The 18,941-nt window shown below is 39.2% G+C and overlaps 1 protein-coding gene across 1 annotated transcript in view; it reads left to right on the forward strand.

The window, feature by feature from the left end:
- The first annotated feature begins 229 nt into the window (after window positions 1-229).
- LOC141299016 (uncharacterized) overlaps window positions 230-18,941 on the forward strand; it is a 28,716-nt gene continuing 10,004 nt past the window's right edge. The window contains exon 1 of the mRNA XM_073829296.1: window positions 230-260. Within this exon, the coding sequence (XP_073685397.1) occupies window positions 230-260 (31 nt within the window). The remainder of the gene's footprint in view (window positions 261-18,941) is intronic.

Below are 18,941 nucleotides of genomic sequence, written 5' to 3' on the forward strand. Positions count from 1 at the left end.
ATCTGAAGTTTGCCAATGAACATCTGCATGATTCAGAGGAGAACCGGGTGAAAGTGTTGTGATGCCAAAATCAAGCTCTTTGGCATCAACTTGCCATGTTTAGAGAAGGAAGAATGCTGCCTATGACCCCAAGAACACCATCCCCACCGTCAAACATGGAGGTGGAACCATGCTTAGGAGGTGTTTCTCTGCTAAGGGGACAGGACAACTGCACCGCATCAAAGGGACGATGGACAAGGCCATGTGCCGTCGAATCTTGGGTAAGAACCTCCTTCCTTTAGCCAGGGCATTGAAGATGGGTCGTAGATGGGTTTTCCAGCATGAAAGTGACACAGAACACACAACCAAGGCAACAAATGAGTGGCTCAAGAAGAAGCACATTCAGTTCCCTCACAGATTTTTTTATGGGATTAAGGTCTGGAGACCAGCTAGGCCGAGTGGCCTTAATCCCATAGAAAATCTGTGGAGGAAGCTGAAGGTTCGAGTTGCCAAACATCTCGAAAACTTAATGGACTTGGAGAGGATCTGTAAAGAGGAGTGGGAGAAAATCCCTCCTGAGATGTGTGCAAACCTGGTGGCCAACTACAAGAAACGTCTGACTTTTCACTCATTAAAATGCAAATCAATTTATAACTTTTTTGAAATCCATTTTTCTGGATTTTTTGGTTGTTATTCTGTCTCTCACTGTTCAAATAAACCTACCTTTAAAATTATAGACTGATCATTTCTTTGTCAGTGGGCAAACGTACAAACTCAGCAGAGGATCAAATAGTTTTCCCTCACTGTAAATAGATCAGCTTACACTTTCTGCTAAACAATTCATTCTGTGTTCATTTATGGCATGAGGATGAGATGGTGACACAACTATTCCTTTAACATGCAAAATCAAAAATAGCACTGCTGAACAAGCAGTGTACAAGTCCAAGTACAAGGTCACCTTGACGTCTCTCATTTTTGATGATATGTTTTACTGACTTTGAGAAGAGTGCAGGTAAGTAGATTAACTGTACTGCAAATCAATAACCAATCACTTAGGCTAAATGACGGCGGTAAAAAAGGAGCGTAGAGGGTGAGGGAGTCTAACGCCTTTCACTCTAAGCACACACTGCTAATGGAACAGACAGGGACAGTATGAAATAAAGAGGACCTGCTGTCCTGCACCCTCTAAATGCCTTTGCACTATTATTCTGATGCTCCAAAAGCAGACTTGTTTTTTTCTGAGAAACATTTAGACTATGTTATTTTATGTCTTAGAGGAAAAAGTCAAACAGATCTGGCATTATGGGAGCTAAAGCATGTTGGCAGGTACGGATTTTGGTCAATGCATGTCAGTCAACACTGTCTGCTCTTCCATTATCCTATCGATTTTATCTCCATGCCACTTTTGTGGCTTGTAGTAACCCTCCTTTTTGCAAAACTATCACGTGTGAGATTCCTACACTCTTTATTTTCAATCCTGCAGCAATGAAAAGAAGCATTTGCCAGTCATTTCCTAACTTCAACCCTACAGCCAGAAACACACATGCATGAAATTATGCAAATGCAGATGGCCAATGTTTTCATCTCCTTGTACTTATTGCATTACTGTGATAGTAACACACTCCAGTACTCAAGAGGGCAATAGAGTTTCCTTTAAATATCTGTATGTCTGTGGCATTAAAACAAGTATTATAGAGCCCAGAAAGGATTTGAATCCTAAATTCTGGAAATGAGTTTTGGTTCTATCATCCCAAAGTCAGTGGATTTTTGGTTTAATGGGTTTGTGGTTAAATGCCTGAAATAAAGTCTGTGGTTAACACAAGCTCAAAATATTTTCATGTTTTATCCTCCGACATAAAACACATCTGTAGTACACCACTTGTGATTTTTTTAAGCTTTTACTTGTCTTGAAAAAAGCAGTGGTTAACAAGTGGCTAAATGGGACTACAGAGGTTGTCAGGGACATTAAAACATCACAACGAACTGGTAAACTCATCTACTCACTAGTCGTTTTAACAGCATTGTGCTTATAATTGCACTCTTGCAAACTATTCTAACTCGAACTGGAAGATTTTAAATAAACACTGAAAGAGCTGTTGAAAGTATAATGGCGGTAACATTAAAGTCATGCAATCGTGGTGTAGTTTGTTTATAGCCCAACTTTAGGTTTTTACTTCTGCTGATTGTATTTAGGATTTAAAGTTGTGTTCATTTATGAGATTATCTTGACTAACAAAACATGTTCATCAAGAATCATTGAATTTTGTTGGTCGCAGAGTTTATTTCTGTATTCCCAAAGCCAATGGAGTTTTTGTTAAGGGAACCAGGGAAAGCCCTCTAATATTCACGTCTCTAACTAAAACATGTCCTAATTTTTAACTGTGGTGGAGAATCACCATAGCCTATTAAAAATATAATAAAATAATGCTAGCAAGCAGCTAACCATGTCCTTTTAGTGGCTTCGTAGAACATGTTATTTGTTTTCCGTGCCTTTCCGAATATTGATTCACACTTTGGGCACATCCCTACTACTAAAAATATATTATTCAATTCTGTTTTTTTAATAACACCGGAACTAAAAGTACTAAAACAAAGTATGGAACTGCAACGCTGCAACAACTGCAAACAACCCTAATAATTCAGTTCTTTTTAATTAATCCAACACTAAAGTTTACAACTATTTGTAAAACTTGAACCAGTGTCAAAAGCTGCCTCTAAAAATACTGTGAAAATCATTAAAGTTTGAACAAAACAAGACACCCTAACACCAACCTTGGCAACACATTTGACAAACCCCACTTGTACCAGAACAAATATATAGTTTGTTAGTTTTCAAAACAACTACAAAACTAATTAAATTTTATTACAAGGTGAGGAACTGAAGCAACATGGAGTGATGGTGCCCATCCCTAGAGTAAACAATGAGGACTGACTGGAGAGGACAGCTGAGAAGACACTGCAGGGGGCTGGATGTGCCTGAATGAACGTGAACAAAAATGTGTGGAGAGAAGTTGGAAGTGTACAGATCAAGGTGTTTCCTTGACAGCCAATAGCAGATAAGCAACCAGTCGTTTCCTGGCTATCAGACTTTCTTATCCTTTGACCTGGGACTCGGTCCACTGCACACAGGCCATCCAGGTTACACACAGCTGGAGCTGATCTGCCTTAAAGAACCACGGAGGCAAATGGTTCAAAAAGGGTCTTGAAAGCCTCTGACGGAGACCCTCACTTGATAACGTTTCAGAAGTCAAATCCTATTTAATTTCTGTCAGTGTAATTCCAACTTTACACTTTAAAAAAAGCTGAGTTAAAAACAACACCGCACTTGGTGATATACGGACAAACCCAGCAAAAGGGTTGTTTTGACACAGCGGCTGGGGTAAATGTTTAACCCAGCCTTCTGGGTAATTTTTTTAAAACTATATTGCTGACACATAAAATCAGACACATACACTCTTAAAAATAAAGGTGCTTCACGATGCCATAGAAGAAACTTTTTTGTCTAAATGGTTCCATAAGAACCTTTAACATCTGAAGAACCTCTTTCACAAAAGGTTCTTTGCGGTAAAAGAAGGTTCTTCAGATTATAAAAAGTTAAGAAAGAGATGGTTCTTTAAAGAACCATTGACTGAATGGTTCTTTGTGGAACCAAAAATAGTCCTTCTTTGGCATCGCTGTGAAGAACCGTTTAAAGCACCTTTATTTTTAAGAGTGTAATTAGTAGAGGCATCACTGATAATCAAAAGGGAAACATTCATTAATACCCTGCTGAAAAAAAAAACCCAGCTAAAACCAGCCTAGGCTGGTTGGCTGGTCTTAGCTGGTCTCCCAACCTGGCCAGGCTGGTCAGGCTGGTTTAGCTGGTGGTCTACCAGCCTGACCAGCTAAGACCAGCCTGGCCAGGCTGGGAAAGAGACTAAAATCCCTGCTTACCAGCTATGACCAGCTAAAACCAGCCTAGGATGGTTTTAGCTGTTTTTTTCAGCAGGGTAAGCAAAACATTTCAAAGATGTTTATTATTTAATTGTTATTTATTCAACAAATTATTAATAAATGACATTACTGGCATAAATGTTCATTTCCAACCTATTTTGGTTTGTTTTAAGCAAAACATATAGTATTTTTAATTTTTTTTCAAGCAATGGTTGAGTTTAATAAAACTAACCAGAAGGCTGAGTTAAACATTTTACCTAACTGCTGGGTCAAAACAACCCAATCACTGGGTTTGTCCACATTTTACCCAGCACTAGATTGTTTTTAACCCACCATTTTTTAGTGTACTTGCAAAAAATGGTATTAAATTATATTAAATACTCCAGTTACAAGTACTCATTATCCTGAAGAAACATCCACCAATTACAGAATCACGTCACACCATGTTTACCCTGGAAATGTGCATCAGTGCAACAGAGCTCAGTTTTGACTGAACACTCCCATAACGTATATAAACAATATTTTGCCATAAACTTTTAAAATAATAAACATACTTAATAAAATCCGTCTTGTAATTAAGCAAAGCCAATGGAATAACTGAAATAAATTAATTAATTTAACTTAAACTGAAATTAATTCAAAACTTAATTTTTTTGCCTTGACAACAATCGGGAAAAATACTACAGAAGTACTAATTTTACTGAAACTAACACTGAAATAAAAATAAATTAAAGTGAAATAGAAATAGAAGTAAAATACAGTCGTGGCCAAAAGTTTTGAGAATTACATAAATATCGGAAACTGGAAAAGTTGCTGCTGAAGTTTTTATAATAGCAATTTGCATATACTCCAGAATGTTATGAAGAGTGATCAGATGAATTGCATAGTCCTTCTTTGCCATGAAAACTTAATCCCGAAAAAAACTTTCAACTGCATTGTTAAGAAGGCTTCAGGGCATCCAAGAAAGTCCAGCAAGTGGCAGGATCGTCTCCTAAAGAGGATTCAGCTGCGGGATCAGAGTGCCACCAGTGCAGAGCTTGCTCAGGAATGGCAGCAGGCAGGTGTGAGCGCATCTGAACGCACAGTGAGGCCAAGACTTTTGGAAGATGGCCTGGTGTCAAGAAGGGCAGCAAAGAAGCCACTTCTCTCCAAAAAAAAACCATCAGGGACAGATTGATCTTCTGCAAAAAGTATGGCGAATGGACTGCTGAGGACTGGGGCAAAGTCATATTCTCCGGTGAAGCTCTTTCCGATTGTTTGGGGCATCTGGAAAAAGGCTTGTCCGGAGAAGAAAAGGTGAGCGCTACCATCAGGCCTGTGTCATGCCAACATTAAAGCATCCTGAGACCATTCATGTGTGGGGTTGCTTCTCATCCAAGGGAGTGGGCTCACTCACAATTTTGCCCAAAAACACAGCCATGAATAAAGAATGGTACCAAAACACCCTCCAACAGCAACTTCTTCCAACAATCCAACAACAGTTTGGTGAAGAACAATGCATTTTCCAGCACGATGCAGCACCGGGACCAGGCTCGGGGACCAAAACGTTGACATTTTGGGTCCATGGCCTGGAAACTCCCCGGATCTTAATCCCATTGAGAACTTGTGGTCAATCCTCAAGAGGCGGGTGGACAAACAAAAACCCACTAATTCTGACAAACTCCAAGAAGTGATTATGAAAGAATGGGTTGCTATCAGTCAGGATTTGGCCCAGAAGTTGATTGAGAGCATGCCCAGTCCAATTGCAGAGGTCCTGAAAAAGAAGGGCCAACACTGCAAATACTGACTCTTTGCATGAATGTCATGTAATTGTCGATAAAAGCCTTTGAAACGTATGAAGCGCTTGTAATTATATTTCAGTACATCACAGAAACAACTGAAACAAAGATCTAAAAGCAGTTGAGCAGCAAACTTTGTGAAAACTAATATTTGTGTCATTCTCAAAACTTTTGGCCACGACTGTACATGGTTTAGTAGTCACATTCAGTCACGTTTTGAAATACGTCAAAATACATGATTCATCTCAGAGCTGGTTATTTTGGTAAGGCCTGAAATCTTAATTAAAGATATCTTTGAAATCTCTATGGAGAAAACGGATGGAAAAGTACTGTACTTTTATTCTTAAATACACGGTTATGCTCTATATAAAAGGAAAACCATGACATTAAGATGCACGACGTGAGAGAAATTTAATTCCAATAAAGGATGCACACTTTTCAGCAGCGTCCTATCCAGACACAGCATTAGCATTTTAAGCTATGTGTCCATGGTATCCTAGTGAAACATTTGTGTTGACCTCATCTCAACCTGATGACAATAACACAGCAAGAGAACAGCTGGAAAAACAGCTCACGCACAGTATTACACAAAGGTAGTTAGGTTTGAATAAGCAAGCAATATTTCATTGTTGATAACAGACCGAGCTTGTTGACAACTGACCAAAACAAAGAGGTTATAGTCCTATAAGAGGTATAGCTGTTTTTAATGACTAACCCCTAGTGCTCAAGGGAAAGATGGCTTATGGAGACATCTAGAGTCCAGTACTTATACAAGCATCAGTGAGAGTGCACTTATCCATCTTGAGCAACAATGTCAATATATTGTCAATGCATAACACTTTCTTCTGAGGAACACAAAACAAAATATGAAGAATGTTTCAGCTGTTTCTGTTTCTGAAAGTCAATGGGGTCCAAAACAACACTGACTGGACCCCATTTAACCCCCATTTAAGCCAAATCCTTTAACATATGTAATGGTCCTATTCAAAAATGACCGGCCTTTAAAAAAATTGCTTCTAAATCTCTTCTAGTCAGCTTGTTTTCTTTCAGCTACCACAAGTTTTGTATTTCTTTTTGAAGTTGATTGGTCATGAGCCTCATTGATCAGAGCTTGCGCCTGAAAAAGAAATAAATAAACATAAAAATAAAACAAACATTCGTAGACAGTTTTGGCAAAAGATCAATGAGGCCTATGATTAATTAGTTCCAAAAATAAATATGCAACCTGTGCTAATTTAAAGCTGATAAAAACACTGAATCCAATAATAGCAGGGAACAATAACAGGGAATTTATAAGCAATTTTCTTAGCCTACAAGTATAACAAGGTCCCTTATAAAAATTAACCATGGCTTTATTATAGTAAAAGTGTAAGCAACCATGTCTTTTTTGGCAGGTTTATTACAATTTGTATAACCACAGTTTTACTACAAATATTTTATGGTTTAACTAAGATTAGTGTAGCAAAACCATGGTTAATTTGTGGTTACCACGGTCTAACTGTATTAACCATTTTTGGTTTTATTTGTAGTAAAACTATGGTTAATTTTCATAATGGGTGGGGGGAACCTCAGAAAAGTACACAAATTATCAAAGAAATTGTGGTAAGTTGTTCCATGTGAGCAAAGGCAGTACATTTTAGTCCAATGCGATCATTTTTTGGATTGGAAAAAATTAAATCCACTCCTAACCAGAACACAACGTGAGAGTTCATTTCACTGTATGATTTTTTTTTTTTTTTCCTCGGAACATCATCTTTTGTGTTCTGCAGAAGAAAGCAAGTCGTACAGATCTAGAATGACATGAAGGTGAGTAAAAAATGGCAAAACTTTGATTTTTAGGTGAACTATCTCTTAAAACTAACATCTCCAGACGCTCTCTTTGGAAACTGGACAGCAAAACTTATTGTCTGCTGGGTTTGGGTGAGAATCCAATGTTGATGTCCCACTAATGACACCGACCCTCCATACAACACCATCTCTATCTTTGGCGAAACTATGAAGAAAATGTCAGCATTCAAGATGTGGATTAATGTGACTGTACTTCAAACATCTCCTCCGAAGCAGCACGCAGACATGTTTTTCGAAAAGGTATGAAAATAAGAAGCAGACCAGCCCGTTTCCTCCCCGACAGTCTTGCACGCTGCCTGAACGCGGCCTCTTGAATGGTCTCAGACATGAGGAGCGTCATCATAACTCCAGAATATCCAACATTTAGGGGGCTTAATAATAGAAACGAATGAATGATCCATGAAAGCGACTCTGATGTTTATAATTATGTGTCAGGTGAGATGATGACAAAGTTCAGCCCACGTTGAAGAGTTAAGATTGCTTCATTGGTTAATAATTTGTTCAGGGTTTTTCCTTGCCCCCAAGTTTCGCTAGTCTCCCATAGTATACATTCAGGCAGGCCTTAAATGGAAATATTATTACAGTCGCAGACTGCAAGGTTAGATAACAACCATCCAGGGTGTAATTCAATGCAAAATGTCGTTCAGTCCGAGGTAAAATATTTTTGAGGTTTCCTTTTTAGAGTTTAACCTTGGTCTTAGTTGAAGACTTGGGCTTAATTTATTGTTTTGACTGGTTCCTTTCTATGCCTTAAAATTTTTTGGGAAATAATATTCATTCCAGATCGGTCTCGTCAAATTCCTTCAGTACCAAGGTCTTCATGAGCAGTGCACCATGGATCCAGAAGTCTGGCGAGTACGGGGAGGGAAAATGACTGTGTTTTTGTTGATGGTTCAATCATTACACACTATCAGATTTCAGTCGCTGACGCTGTGGTTGGCACCACCACTGCTGCTACTGACAGATTTCATTCCAGTGACAGATTCTTAATGAGATGTTTTTACCAGCGGCCATCTGAGGGTATTTCTGCATTTTTGTCCTTTCAGTGAAAGTCAGTGGGGTCCAAAAATAAATATATTGGACGCCATTAATTTTTATTTTACGGACATAAAAACAGTGAGAACATTTAAATGTTTGGGTAAACTACATACTTAAAAAATATTTTCTGTCTGATGTCTTTGTCATCACAAAATGGAGAAGCATTTGTGACTGAGTTCTTGTGTAACCATCAGCTTTGTCATGATGTCATTTTCCTGTGGCATCTACAGCTCAGCTGATTGGCTCAAAAAAGCTTCCGGAACTGATAGGTTGTAAACCCCACTTCAAACGAATTTTGTCCAAAGATGGTTTCCATCATTTTAATTAGTTCTTATAAGGGCCGATGCATGTTCAAGTGGTTGTTTTTCGAACAAGTTTGCTTTTAGTTAGTTATTTGAGGCGGTAACACTTTATAATAACTACACACTACGAGTCATTAGTTAAGCATTGGTAAATAATTAATTAATCATTTATAAAGCATTATTCCTACATTAATAGACATTTGTAAGCAGTTTATAAATACAGCTATAAATGCTTTATTCTTATTCTATAAGCATCTGTATAATATGCTTAATAATTGTATTTTCATACTTTATTAAGGATCAGTTAATCATTTCTAAAGTAAGCATTACATTATGTACAAACTGGTTAGTTAGTAGTTGTTAGTGGTTCATGAGATCATTTAGAAAGTGTTAGTAAATGATTCATAAACCATTTGAATGCACATTTAGGGGCCGTTCACATGTAGTGTCTTTTGCGCGCTCAAGTTCGTTATTTCAAATGTAGACGCGCGGCTTGCGCGCGCATAATGGAAGCGACGCGGTCGTGACGCGCACGCGGTGTGACGCGCTCGTTTTTTCCAGGCGCGTCCGCGCCGCATCGAGATAAAAACATCTCAGCTTTTCAGAATGCCGCAAACACACCGCAGGTCATGTGACATGAACCAACCAATCAGCTTCCTCACGTTTTTTCGTTACATTGAAACCTCAGCAGAAACAAATTGTGGTCCAGGGATTTCCTGAACTTTATGATTTGTCAAGCCCCCATTATTTTGCCGCTAATAGAAGAAACAATGCATTGAGACGCATAGGCTTGGAGCTAGAGCGCAGCTGATGGTTGCTTAGAAACGGCAGACGCTTCCTGAGCGCTTTGTTGATGAGGAAGAAAGTTTCGCGCCTAGCGTTTTCCACGCGTTTTTAGGCACGACATGTGAACGGCCCCTTATACATCTTATTATTCAGACATATATTAACAGTTAGTCAGTGTGTTAATAAATGCTTTTTCCTACTGTAACTCATAATTAATTCAGGCAGTTATAAAACATTTACTAGCTGTCAGTTATTGTTTTTGTGAGCTCATCTAAAGTGAGGACTATTTATGCCTTGTAAAGTGTTTACAAAATTTGTTCTCCTGTTCTGGCGATATCACTTTTAGCATAGCTTGGCATAGATCATTGAATCCTATGAGACCAATATAGCACAGGAGAACAGCTGAATGGATTTTAAAACAGTAAAACTCACATTATTAACACTTTACAAGGCATAAATAGTCCTCACTTTAGATGAGCTCACAAAAACCATTAACTGACAGCTAGTAAATGTTTTATAACTGCCTGAATTAATTATGAGTTACAATAGGAATATGTTATTAAAGCATTTATTAACACACTGAAAAACTGTTAATATATGTCTGAATAATAAGATGTATAAATGTGCATTCAAATGGTTTATGAATCATTTACTAACACTTTCTAAATGATCTCATGAACCACTTACAACTACTAACTAACCGGTTTGTAAATAATGTAATGCTTAATTTAGAAATGATTAACTGATCCTTAATAAAGTATGAAAATACAATTATTAAGCAATTATAAGCAGATGCTTATAAAATAAGAATAAAGCATTTATAGCTGTATTTATAAACTGCTTACAAATGTCTATTAATGCAGGAATAATGCTTTATAAAAGATTAATTAACTATTTACCAATGCTTCACTAATGACTCATAGTGTGTAGTAATTATAAAGTGTTACCTTTGAGGCTATAAAAATGGGGTGTAGTGTCATGATTGTGTTCTTGTGATTAGGTCTGTGGGAGTTTGGACGGGACTTTGATACCGCGGCTCCATCTCACAATCACTAATGTGTAGACTCAAGCTCCAAATGAATCGCTACTGCGTAGACTCAAGCTCCAAATGAATCGCTACTGCTCAGACTCAAGCTCCAAATGAATCGCTACTGCGTAGACTCAAGCTCCAAATGAATCGCTACTGCTCAGACTCAAGCTCCAAATGAATCGCTACTGTGTAGACTCAAGCTCCAAATGAATCGCTACTGCGTAGACTCAAGCTCCAAATGAATCGCTACTGCTCAGACTCAAGCTCCAAATGAATCGCTACTGCGTAGACTCAAGCTCCAAATGAATCGCTACTGCTCAGACTCAAGCTCCAAATGAATCGCTACTGTGTAGACTCAAGCTCCAAATGAATCGCTACTGCGTAGACTCAAGCTCCAAATGAATCGCTACTGCTCAGACTCAAGCTCCAAATGAATCGCTACTGCGTAGACTCAAGCTCCAAATGAATCGCTACTGCTCAGACTCAAGCTCCAAATGAATCGCTACTGCGTAGACTCAAGCTCCAAATGAATCGCTACTGCTCAGACTCAAGCTCCAAATGAATCGCTACTGCTCAGACTCAAGCTCCAAATGAATCGCTACTGCTCAGACTCAAGCTCCAAATGAATCGCTACTGCTCAGACTCAAGCTCCAAATGAATCGCTACTGCTCAGACTCAAGCTCCAAATGAATCGCTACTGCTCAGACTCAAGCTCCAAATGAATCGCTACTGCTCAGACTTAAGCTCCAAATGAACTACTATTATGCAGAGTCAGGCTCCAAATGAACCACTACTGTGCAGACTCAGGCACCAAGTGAATCACTACTGCTCAGACTTAAGCTCCAGATGAACTACTACTATGCAGACTTAGGCTGCAAATGAATTGCCAATGCTCAGACTCAAGCTCCAAACGAACTACTACTATGCAGACTTTGGCTCCAAGTGAATCACAACTGCTCAGACTCAAGCTCCAAATGAACTACTACTATGCAGACTTTGGCTCCAAGTGAATTACAACTGCTCAGACTCAAGCTCCAAATGAACTACTACTATGCAGACTTAAGCTCCAAATGAACTACTACTATGCAGACTTAAGCTCCAAATGAACTACTACTATGCAGACTTTGGCTCCAAGTGAATCACAACTGCTCAGACTCAAGCTCCAAATGAACTACTACTATGCAGACTTAAGCTCCAAATGAACTACTACTATGCAGACTTTGGCTCCAAGTGAATCACAACTGCTCAGACTTAAGCTCCAAATGAACTACTACTATGCAGACTCAAGCTCCAAATGAACTACTACTATGCAGACTTAAGCTCCAAACGAACTACTACTATGCAGACTTTGGCTCCAAGTGAATCACAACTGCTCAGACTTAAGCTCCAAATGAACTACTACTATGCAGACTTAAGCTCCAAATGAATTGCTACTGCTCAGACTCAAGCTCCAAATGAACCACTATTGCAGAGACTCAGGCTCAGAGTGAATCACTACTCTGCAGACTCAAGCTAAAAATGAACTACTACTATGCAAACTCAAGCTCCAAATGAACTACTACTATGCAGACTTTGGCTCCAAGTGAATCACAACTGCTCAGACTCAAGCTCCAAATGAACTACTACTATGCAGACTTAAGCTCCAAATGAATTGCTACTGCTCAGACTCAAGCTCCAAATGAACCACTATTGCAGAGACTCAGGCTCAGAGTGAATCACTACTCTGCAGACTCAAGCTAAAAATTAACTACTACTATGCAAACTCAAGCTCCAAATAAATTGTTACTCCTCAGACTAAAGCTTCAAATGAATCACTACTGTGCAGTCTCAGGCTCCAAGTGAATCACTAGTGCTCAGACTCAAGCTTCCAATGAATCACTACGGTGCAGTCTCAGGCTCCAAGTGAATCACTACTGCTCAGACTCAAGCTCCAAATGAATCACTACCGTGCAGTCTCAGGCTCCAAGCAAATCACTACTGCTCAGACTCAAGCTTCAAGTGAATCATTACTGTGCAGTCTCAGGCTCTAAGTGAATCACTACTGCTCAGACTCAAGCTTCAAATGAATCACTACTGTGCCGTCTCAGGCTCCAAGTGAATCACTACTGCTCAGATTCAAGCTCCAAATGAATCACTACCGTGCAGTCTCAGTCTCCAAGCGAATCACTACTGCCCAGACTCAAGCTTCAAATGAATCACTACTGCTCAGACTCAAGCTTCAAGTGAATCACTACTGCTCAGACTCAAGCTTCAAGTGAATCACTACTGCTCAGACTCAAGCTTCAAATGAATCACTACTGTGCAGTCTCAGGCTCCAAGTGAATCGCTACTGCTCAGACTCAAGCTTCAAGTGAATCACTACTGCTCAGACTCAAGCTTCAAATGAATCACTACTGCTCAGACTCAGGCTCCAAGTGAATCACTACTGCTCAGACTCAAGCTTCAAGTGAATCACTACTGCTCAGACTCAAGCTTCAAATGAATCACTACTGTGCAGTCTCAGGCTCTAAGGGAATCACTACTGCTCAGACTCAAGCTTCAAGTGAATCACTACTGCTCAGACTCAAGCTCCAAGTGAATCGCTACTGCTCAGACTCAAGCTTCAAGTGAATAACTACTGCTCAGACTCAGGCTCCAAGTGAATCGCTACTGCTCAGACTCAAGCTTCAAGTGAATAACTACTGCTCAGACTCAAGCTTCAAGTGAATCACTACTGCTCAGACTCAGGCTCTAAGTGAATCACTACTGCTCAGACTCAAGCTTCAAGTGAATCACTACTGCTCAGACTCAGGCTCTAAGTGAATCACTACTGCTCAGACTCAAGCTTCAAGTGAATCACTACTGCTCAGACTCAGGCTCTAAGTGAATCACTACTGCTCAGACTCAGGCTCTAAGTGAATCACTACTGCTCAGACTCAAGCTTCAAATGAATCACTACTGTGAAGTCTCAGGCTCCAAGGGAATCACTACTGCTCAGACTCAAGCTTCAAATTAATCACTACTGCTCAGACTCAGGCTCTAAGTGAATCACTACTGCTCAGACTCAGGCTCTAAGTGAATCACTACTGCTCAGACTCAAGCTTCAAATGAATCACTACTGTGAAGTCTCAGCCTCCAAGTAAATCACTACTGCTCAGACTCAAGCTTCAAGTGAATCATTACTGTGCAGTCTCAGGCTCCAAGTGAATCACTACTGCTCAGACTCAAGCTTCCAATGAATCACTACGGTGCAGTCTCAGGCTCCAAGTGAATCACTACTGCTCAGACTCAAGCTCCAAATGAATCACTACCGTGCAGTCTCAGCCTCCAAGCAAATCACTACTGCTCAGACTCAAGCTTCAAGTGAATCATTACTGTGCAGTCTCAGGCTCTAAGTGAATCACTACTGCTCAGACTCAAGCTTCAAATGAATCACTACTGTGCCGTCTCAGGCTCCAAGTGAATCACTACTGCTCAGATTCAAGCTTCAAATGAATCACTACTGTGCCGTCTCAGGCTCCAAGTGAATCACTACTGCTCAGATTCAAGCTCCAAATGAATCACTACCGTGCAGTCTCAGGCTCCAAGCGAATCACTACTGCCCAGACTCAAGCTTCAAATGAATCACTACTGTGCAGTCTCAGGCTCCAAGTGAATCACTACTGCTCAGACTCAAGCTTCAAATTAATCACTACTGCTCAGACTCAAGCTTCAAGTGAATCACTACTGCTCAGACTCAAGCTTCAAGTGAATCACTACTGCTCAGACTCAAGCTTCAAATGAATCACTACTGTGCAGTCTCAGGCTCCAAGTGAATCGCTACTGCTCAGACTCAAGCTTCAAGTGAATCACTACTGCTCAGACTCAAGCTTCAAATGAATCACTACTGTGCAGTCTCAGGCTCCAAGGGAATAACTACTGCTCAGACTCAGGCTCCAAGTGAATAACTACTGCTCAGACTCAGGCTCCAAGTGAATCGCTACTGCTCAGACTCAAGCTTCAAGTGAATAACTACTGCTCAGACTCAAGCTTCAAGTGAATCACTACTGCTCAGACTCAGGCTCTAAGTGAATCACTACTGCTCAGACTCAAGCTTCAAGTGAATCACTACTGCTCAGACTCAGGCTCTAAGTGAATCACTACTGCTCAGACTCAAGCTTCAAGTGAATCACTACTGCTCAGACTCAGGCTCCAAGTGAATCACTACTGCTCAGACTCAAGCTTCAAGTGAATCACTACTGCTCAGACTCAAGCTTCAAATGAATCACTACTGTGCAGTCTCAGGCTCCAAGGGAATAACTACTGCTCAGACTCAAGCTCAAAGTGAATCACTACTGCTCAGACTCAGGCTCCAAGTGAATCGCTACTGCTCAGACTCAAGCTTCAAGTGAATCACTACTGCTCAGACTCAAGCTTCAAATGAATCGCTACTGCTCAGACTCAGGCTCCAAGTGAATCACTACTGCTCAGACTCAAGCTTCAAGTGAATCACTACTGCTCAGACTCATGCTCCAAGTGAATCGCTACTGCTCAGACTCAAGCTTCAAGTGAATCATTACTGCTCAGACTCAAGCTTCAAGTGAATCACTACTGCTCAGACTCAGGCTCTAAGTGAATCACTACTGCTCAGACTCAAGCTTCAAGTGAATCACTACTGCTCAGACTCAAGCTTCAAGTGAATCACTACTGCTCAGACTCAGGCTCCAAGTGAATCACTACTGCTCAGACTCAAGCTCCAAGTGAATCACTACTGTTCAGACTCAAGCTTCAAGTGAATCACTACTGCTCAGACTCAAGCTTCAAGTGAATCACTACTGCTCAGACTCAAGCTTCAAATGAATCACTACTTCTCAGACTCAAGCTCCAAATGAATCACAACTGCGCAGACTCTGGGTCCTGTGGGAAACACAGCCTATGACACCAGATCATACTGAAATAGGTCTAAAATATTCACATAGACCTCTACCAGTGGGATTTTGCAGGAAGAAGCAGGAGAAAACTTAAAAGTTGAGGCTAGAGTGGGAAGAAATATTCCTTATTTTCAGCGGAGGTGGGACAGAATTGCTTTGGAGCAGGACTGAAAAATCAATCCAGTGCAGAACTCTACACTGATGCAGGTAATAGACAAAACTATTTTTAAAATATTTTTATATATTTTGTCAGTATGTTGAAATCACAATATAATAATTTAATAAATTATTTAAAAAATATAAGGTATTAAGAATCTAGAGAAAAGTACAGAGTTTTACTATGGTGATACTACTGTAAATTGCATAGTGTGCTAAATTTGCAGGCTAATCAGTTAGCAGTTAGCAAAAGCTAGCTGAATACCTCTTGTAGCTTCAGTTATGTGATGTACATATAAAGACATACATTTTGCCGGTTAAGACTAAGACATTTCTCATAATCTCACATTCATGAGTGAAACGGAGAAAATAGGACAGGATTTTATCAATCAGCAATTGATTGGATTGTAAAAAGCAGATGTTATGTACCAGAACAGAGTCAGGTGGTTGGAGGGAATCGGTTGAAACTTAAGAGGTCTTGGCAATGTCAGACAAAAAGGAAAGCCATTCTAGAAGAGCAAGATATTAAATTCTGATAAAAGATGAGAAAGACGAACATAATGAATCATGCACAACAACACCAGGAACATATTAAGAGAGCAAACAATGTCTGATTTTATGCTGAACAGCTCTTGTACAATTGTACATTGTTTTATGCTACAAACACTGAATCTAAAAGGAACAAAACTATAAAAGAGAAAGAACAAAACATGATTTTAGCTAGGACAGCATAAACTTAATTACATTAAATGTTAATGTGGATTGTGGACTGCAAACACACCAGATTTGCCAAGGCAATGCTAAATAGTACATGACGGTTCATTCAGAAACATAGACCTCCTGACATCTACCTTTTGTGCTTGTCAGATGAAATCATCTCTCTGAAGTCTTGGTTATGCTCTATAACACAGTTAGCAGCTCTTCAGTTGATTGTTATCAGACTATGTTGGATGGAGAGACACAGACTAGACTGTAGTCCTGTTTAGGAGCAAATGAATCATGGGTAATATCACTCAGGCTTCCACAAGTGAATCCCTTCAGTGGTATGAGGCTGCTCAGTTAAAACCTTCCTGAAAAACCTGTTGCACACAATCCACTAAATGCGTTTGTCGTCTGATTGATAGTCTTTACTTTTACAGCAAGTTAAAGGCCTTTTAGTAAACTGTAAAAACGTCCATCTTCAGGTCATTTCATTTTGCTGTGAAATCTTTTATAAAGTTAAAGAACAGCTTTTATATTGCTAGTAAAATTTCAAGCTGAAGAAACTTAAGTTTATTTGATAATCCAGAGATCATTTTTTAGAAAAAGTATGTTAAAATGTCATCATCAAATAGGGCTTTTGAGGAACATTTATGTTCATCTTTCAATCATCATTGTATTTCATTGTATTATATGATAAAATCTATAATATATAATATAAAAACTACAAAGGTTTGATCACATACGCATTTAATAATCCCTATAAAAGCCTAATGAATACGTGAGGAAAAATCGGGAACAAATAAGTGTAACATGGCCATGATTTACCAAAAATGAGGGAATAAAATAATGTGCCCACAATTTAATGAATTACGGGAATGAATTACGGAAATAAAATTAGCACAAAATTAAAGTAATAAAATTAGGACACAACCCCATTTGCCAAATCCTCAGCATGCGATCAGTGAGAAAACGACCAGGATATACCTAAAATAATTGTACCAAAAGTTTTAAATGAAACCAAACATGTAATAAGATCACCTGACGAGTCATTTTGCTGCAGTGGAGATGCCAAAGAAAAAAAAGGGGGGGAAAGAACAGAAAGATCTTGGCTTTTACAGAGCCGAAAGGCAGTGAGGATTCGTCCTGTTCTGGTACTGGGGAAAATGGATTAAGTCATCTATTTATAGTGCTCATTCACAAGGGCAGAGGCAGATAGTGAGCAAGATAATGCCATTACTGCTCCATTTAATCTCCCACAGTCATGTGACCAGCAGTAATGATGGGTATTTTGTATCTTGGCCAGCGACGAGTAAGAATGTTAAGTGTTTTTCAGTGTCACAGTGCAAGAGTGACATTGTCTTGTCTTCTCTCAATTTGAAGTCCACCGTAAGAGCCAATATTGACGTTTCTTTCACTGCAAAAACTCATATAATTCCTTATGATTTAAAAGCCTCCGGTTAAACACTGAGCTAACCATATACCTACAGTATATAATGCTTCTAGCTAGCTTTTGTTTTAGCCCCATGCCAATGAAATGCATTTAAACAGCTCATAAAATCAAAATGTTATTTTTAACCCATGTTAATCAAAAGTAAACTACAAATCTGTGTAAAACTACAGTATACACTCTTAAAAATAAAGCTGCTTGACGATGCCATAGAAGAACCTGTTTCACAAAAGGGTTCTTTGTGGCAAATAAAGGTTCTTCAGATTATAAAAAGGTAAGAAAGAAATGGTTCTTCAAAGAACCTTTGACTGAATGCTGCTTTGTGGAACCAAAAATGGTTCTTCTATGGCATCGCTGTGAAGAACCATTTAAAGCACCTTTATTTTTAAGAGTGTAGATGACATTCCTCTAGTACTGTTCAGTTGTGTCACTTCTGGGTTCTTCAGGCAGCTGGAAAAGAGCTGATGTGAATTAGCACTTTGAAGTTAAGCTGAAAGTGATGACAAATAAATACAAATATAAAGTCAAATGCATGAGCAGGACCCAATCTCAGCAACAACATAGCACATTCTGAATCTTTGTGAGAGGATTTGCAAATAAAAATCATGAAATTCTCAACTAGCGTTTGCTTAGCAGCTACAGCAAACCCTACTCTTCCCTAGCTCCACCTGTATAGACCTGCTACAGGGTGTACATACAGTCAAGCCTGAAATTTTTTATACCCCTGGCAAATTCTGACTTAAAGTTACTTTTATTCAACCAGCATTTTTTTTTATTAGAAATGACACAGACGTCTCCTAAAAGATAATAAGAGGATGTACAAGAGGCATCATTGTGTTTTCTGTTTTTCACCTGTTGAGTTGATTAAAACAGCAGTTCCCAATGAATCAGGGTAATTAGGATGCTTTAGAACAGCTTGGACTATTTGGAATGGTATAGAACTTTGGATTTTCCCATAGACTGTGACAGTTTGCAAAGGGTATGAATAATTTTGGACATGCCACTTTTTGTTCAAATGTAAATAAAAGCTGAGAAATATTTTTTTTCCACAAT

This window comes from Garra rufa, chromosome 23 (assembly GCF_049309525.1).
Source record: "Garra rufa chromosome 23, GarRuf1.0, whole genome shotgun sequence".
Classification (NCBI taxonomy): domain Eukaryota; kingdom Metazoa; phylum Chordata; class Actinopteri; order Cypriniformes; family Cyprinidae; genus Garra; species Garra rufa.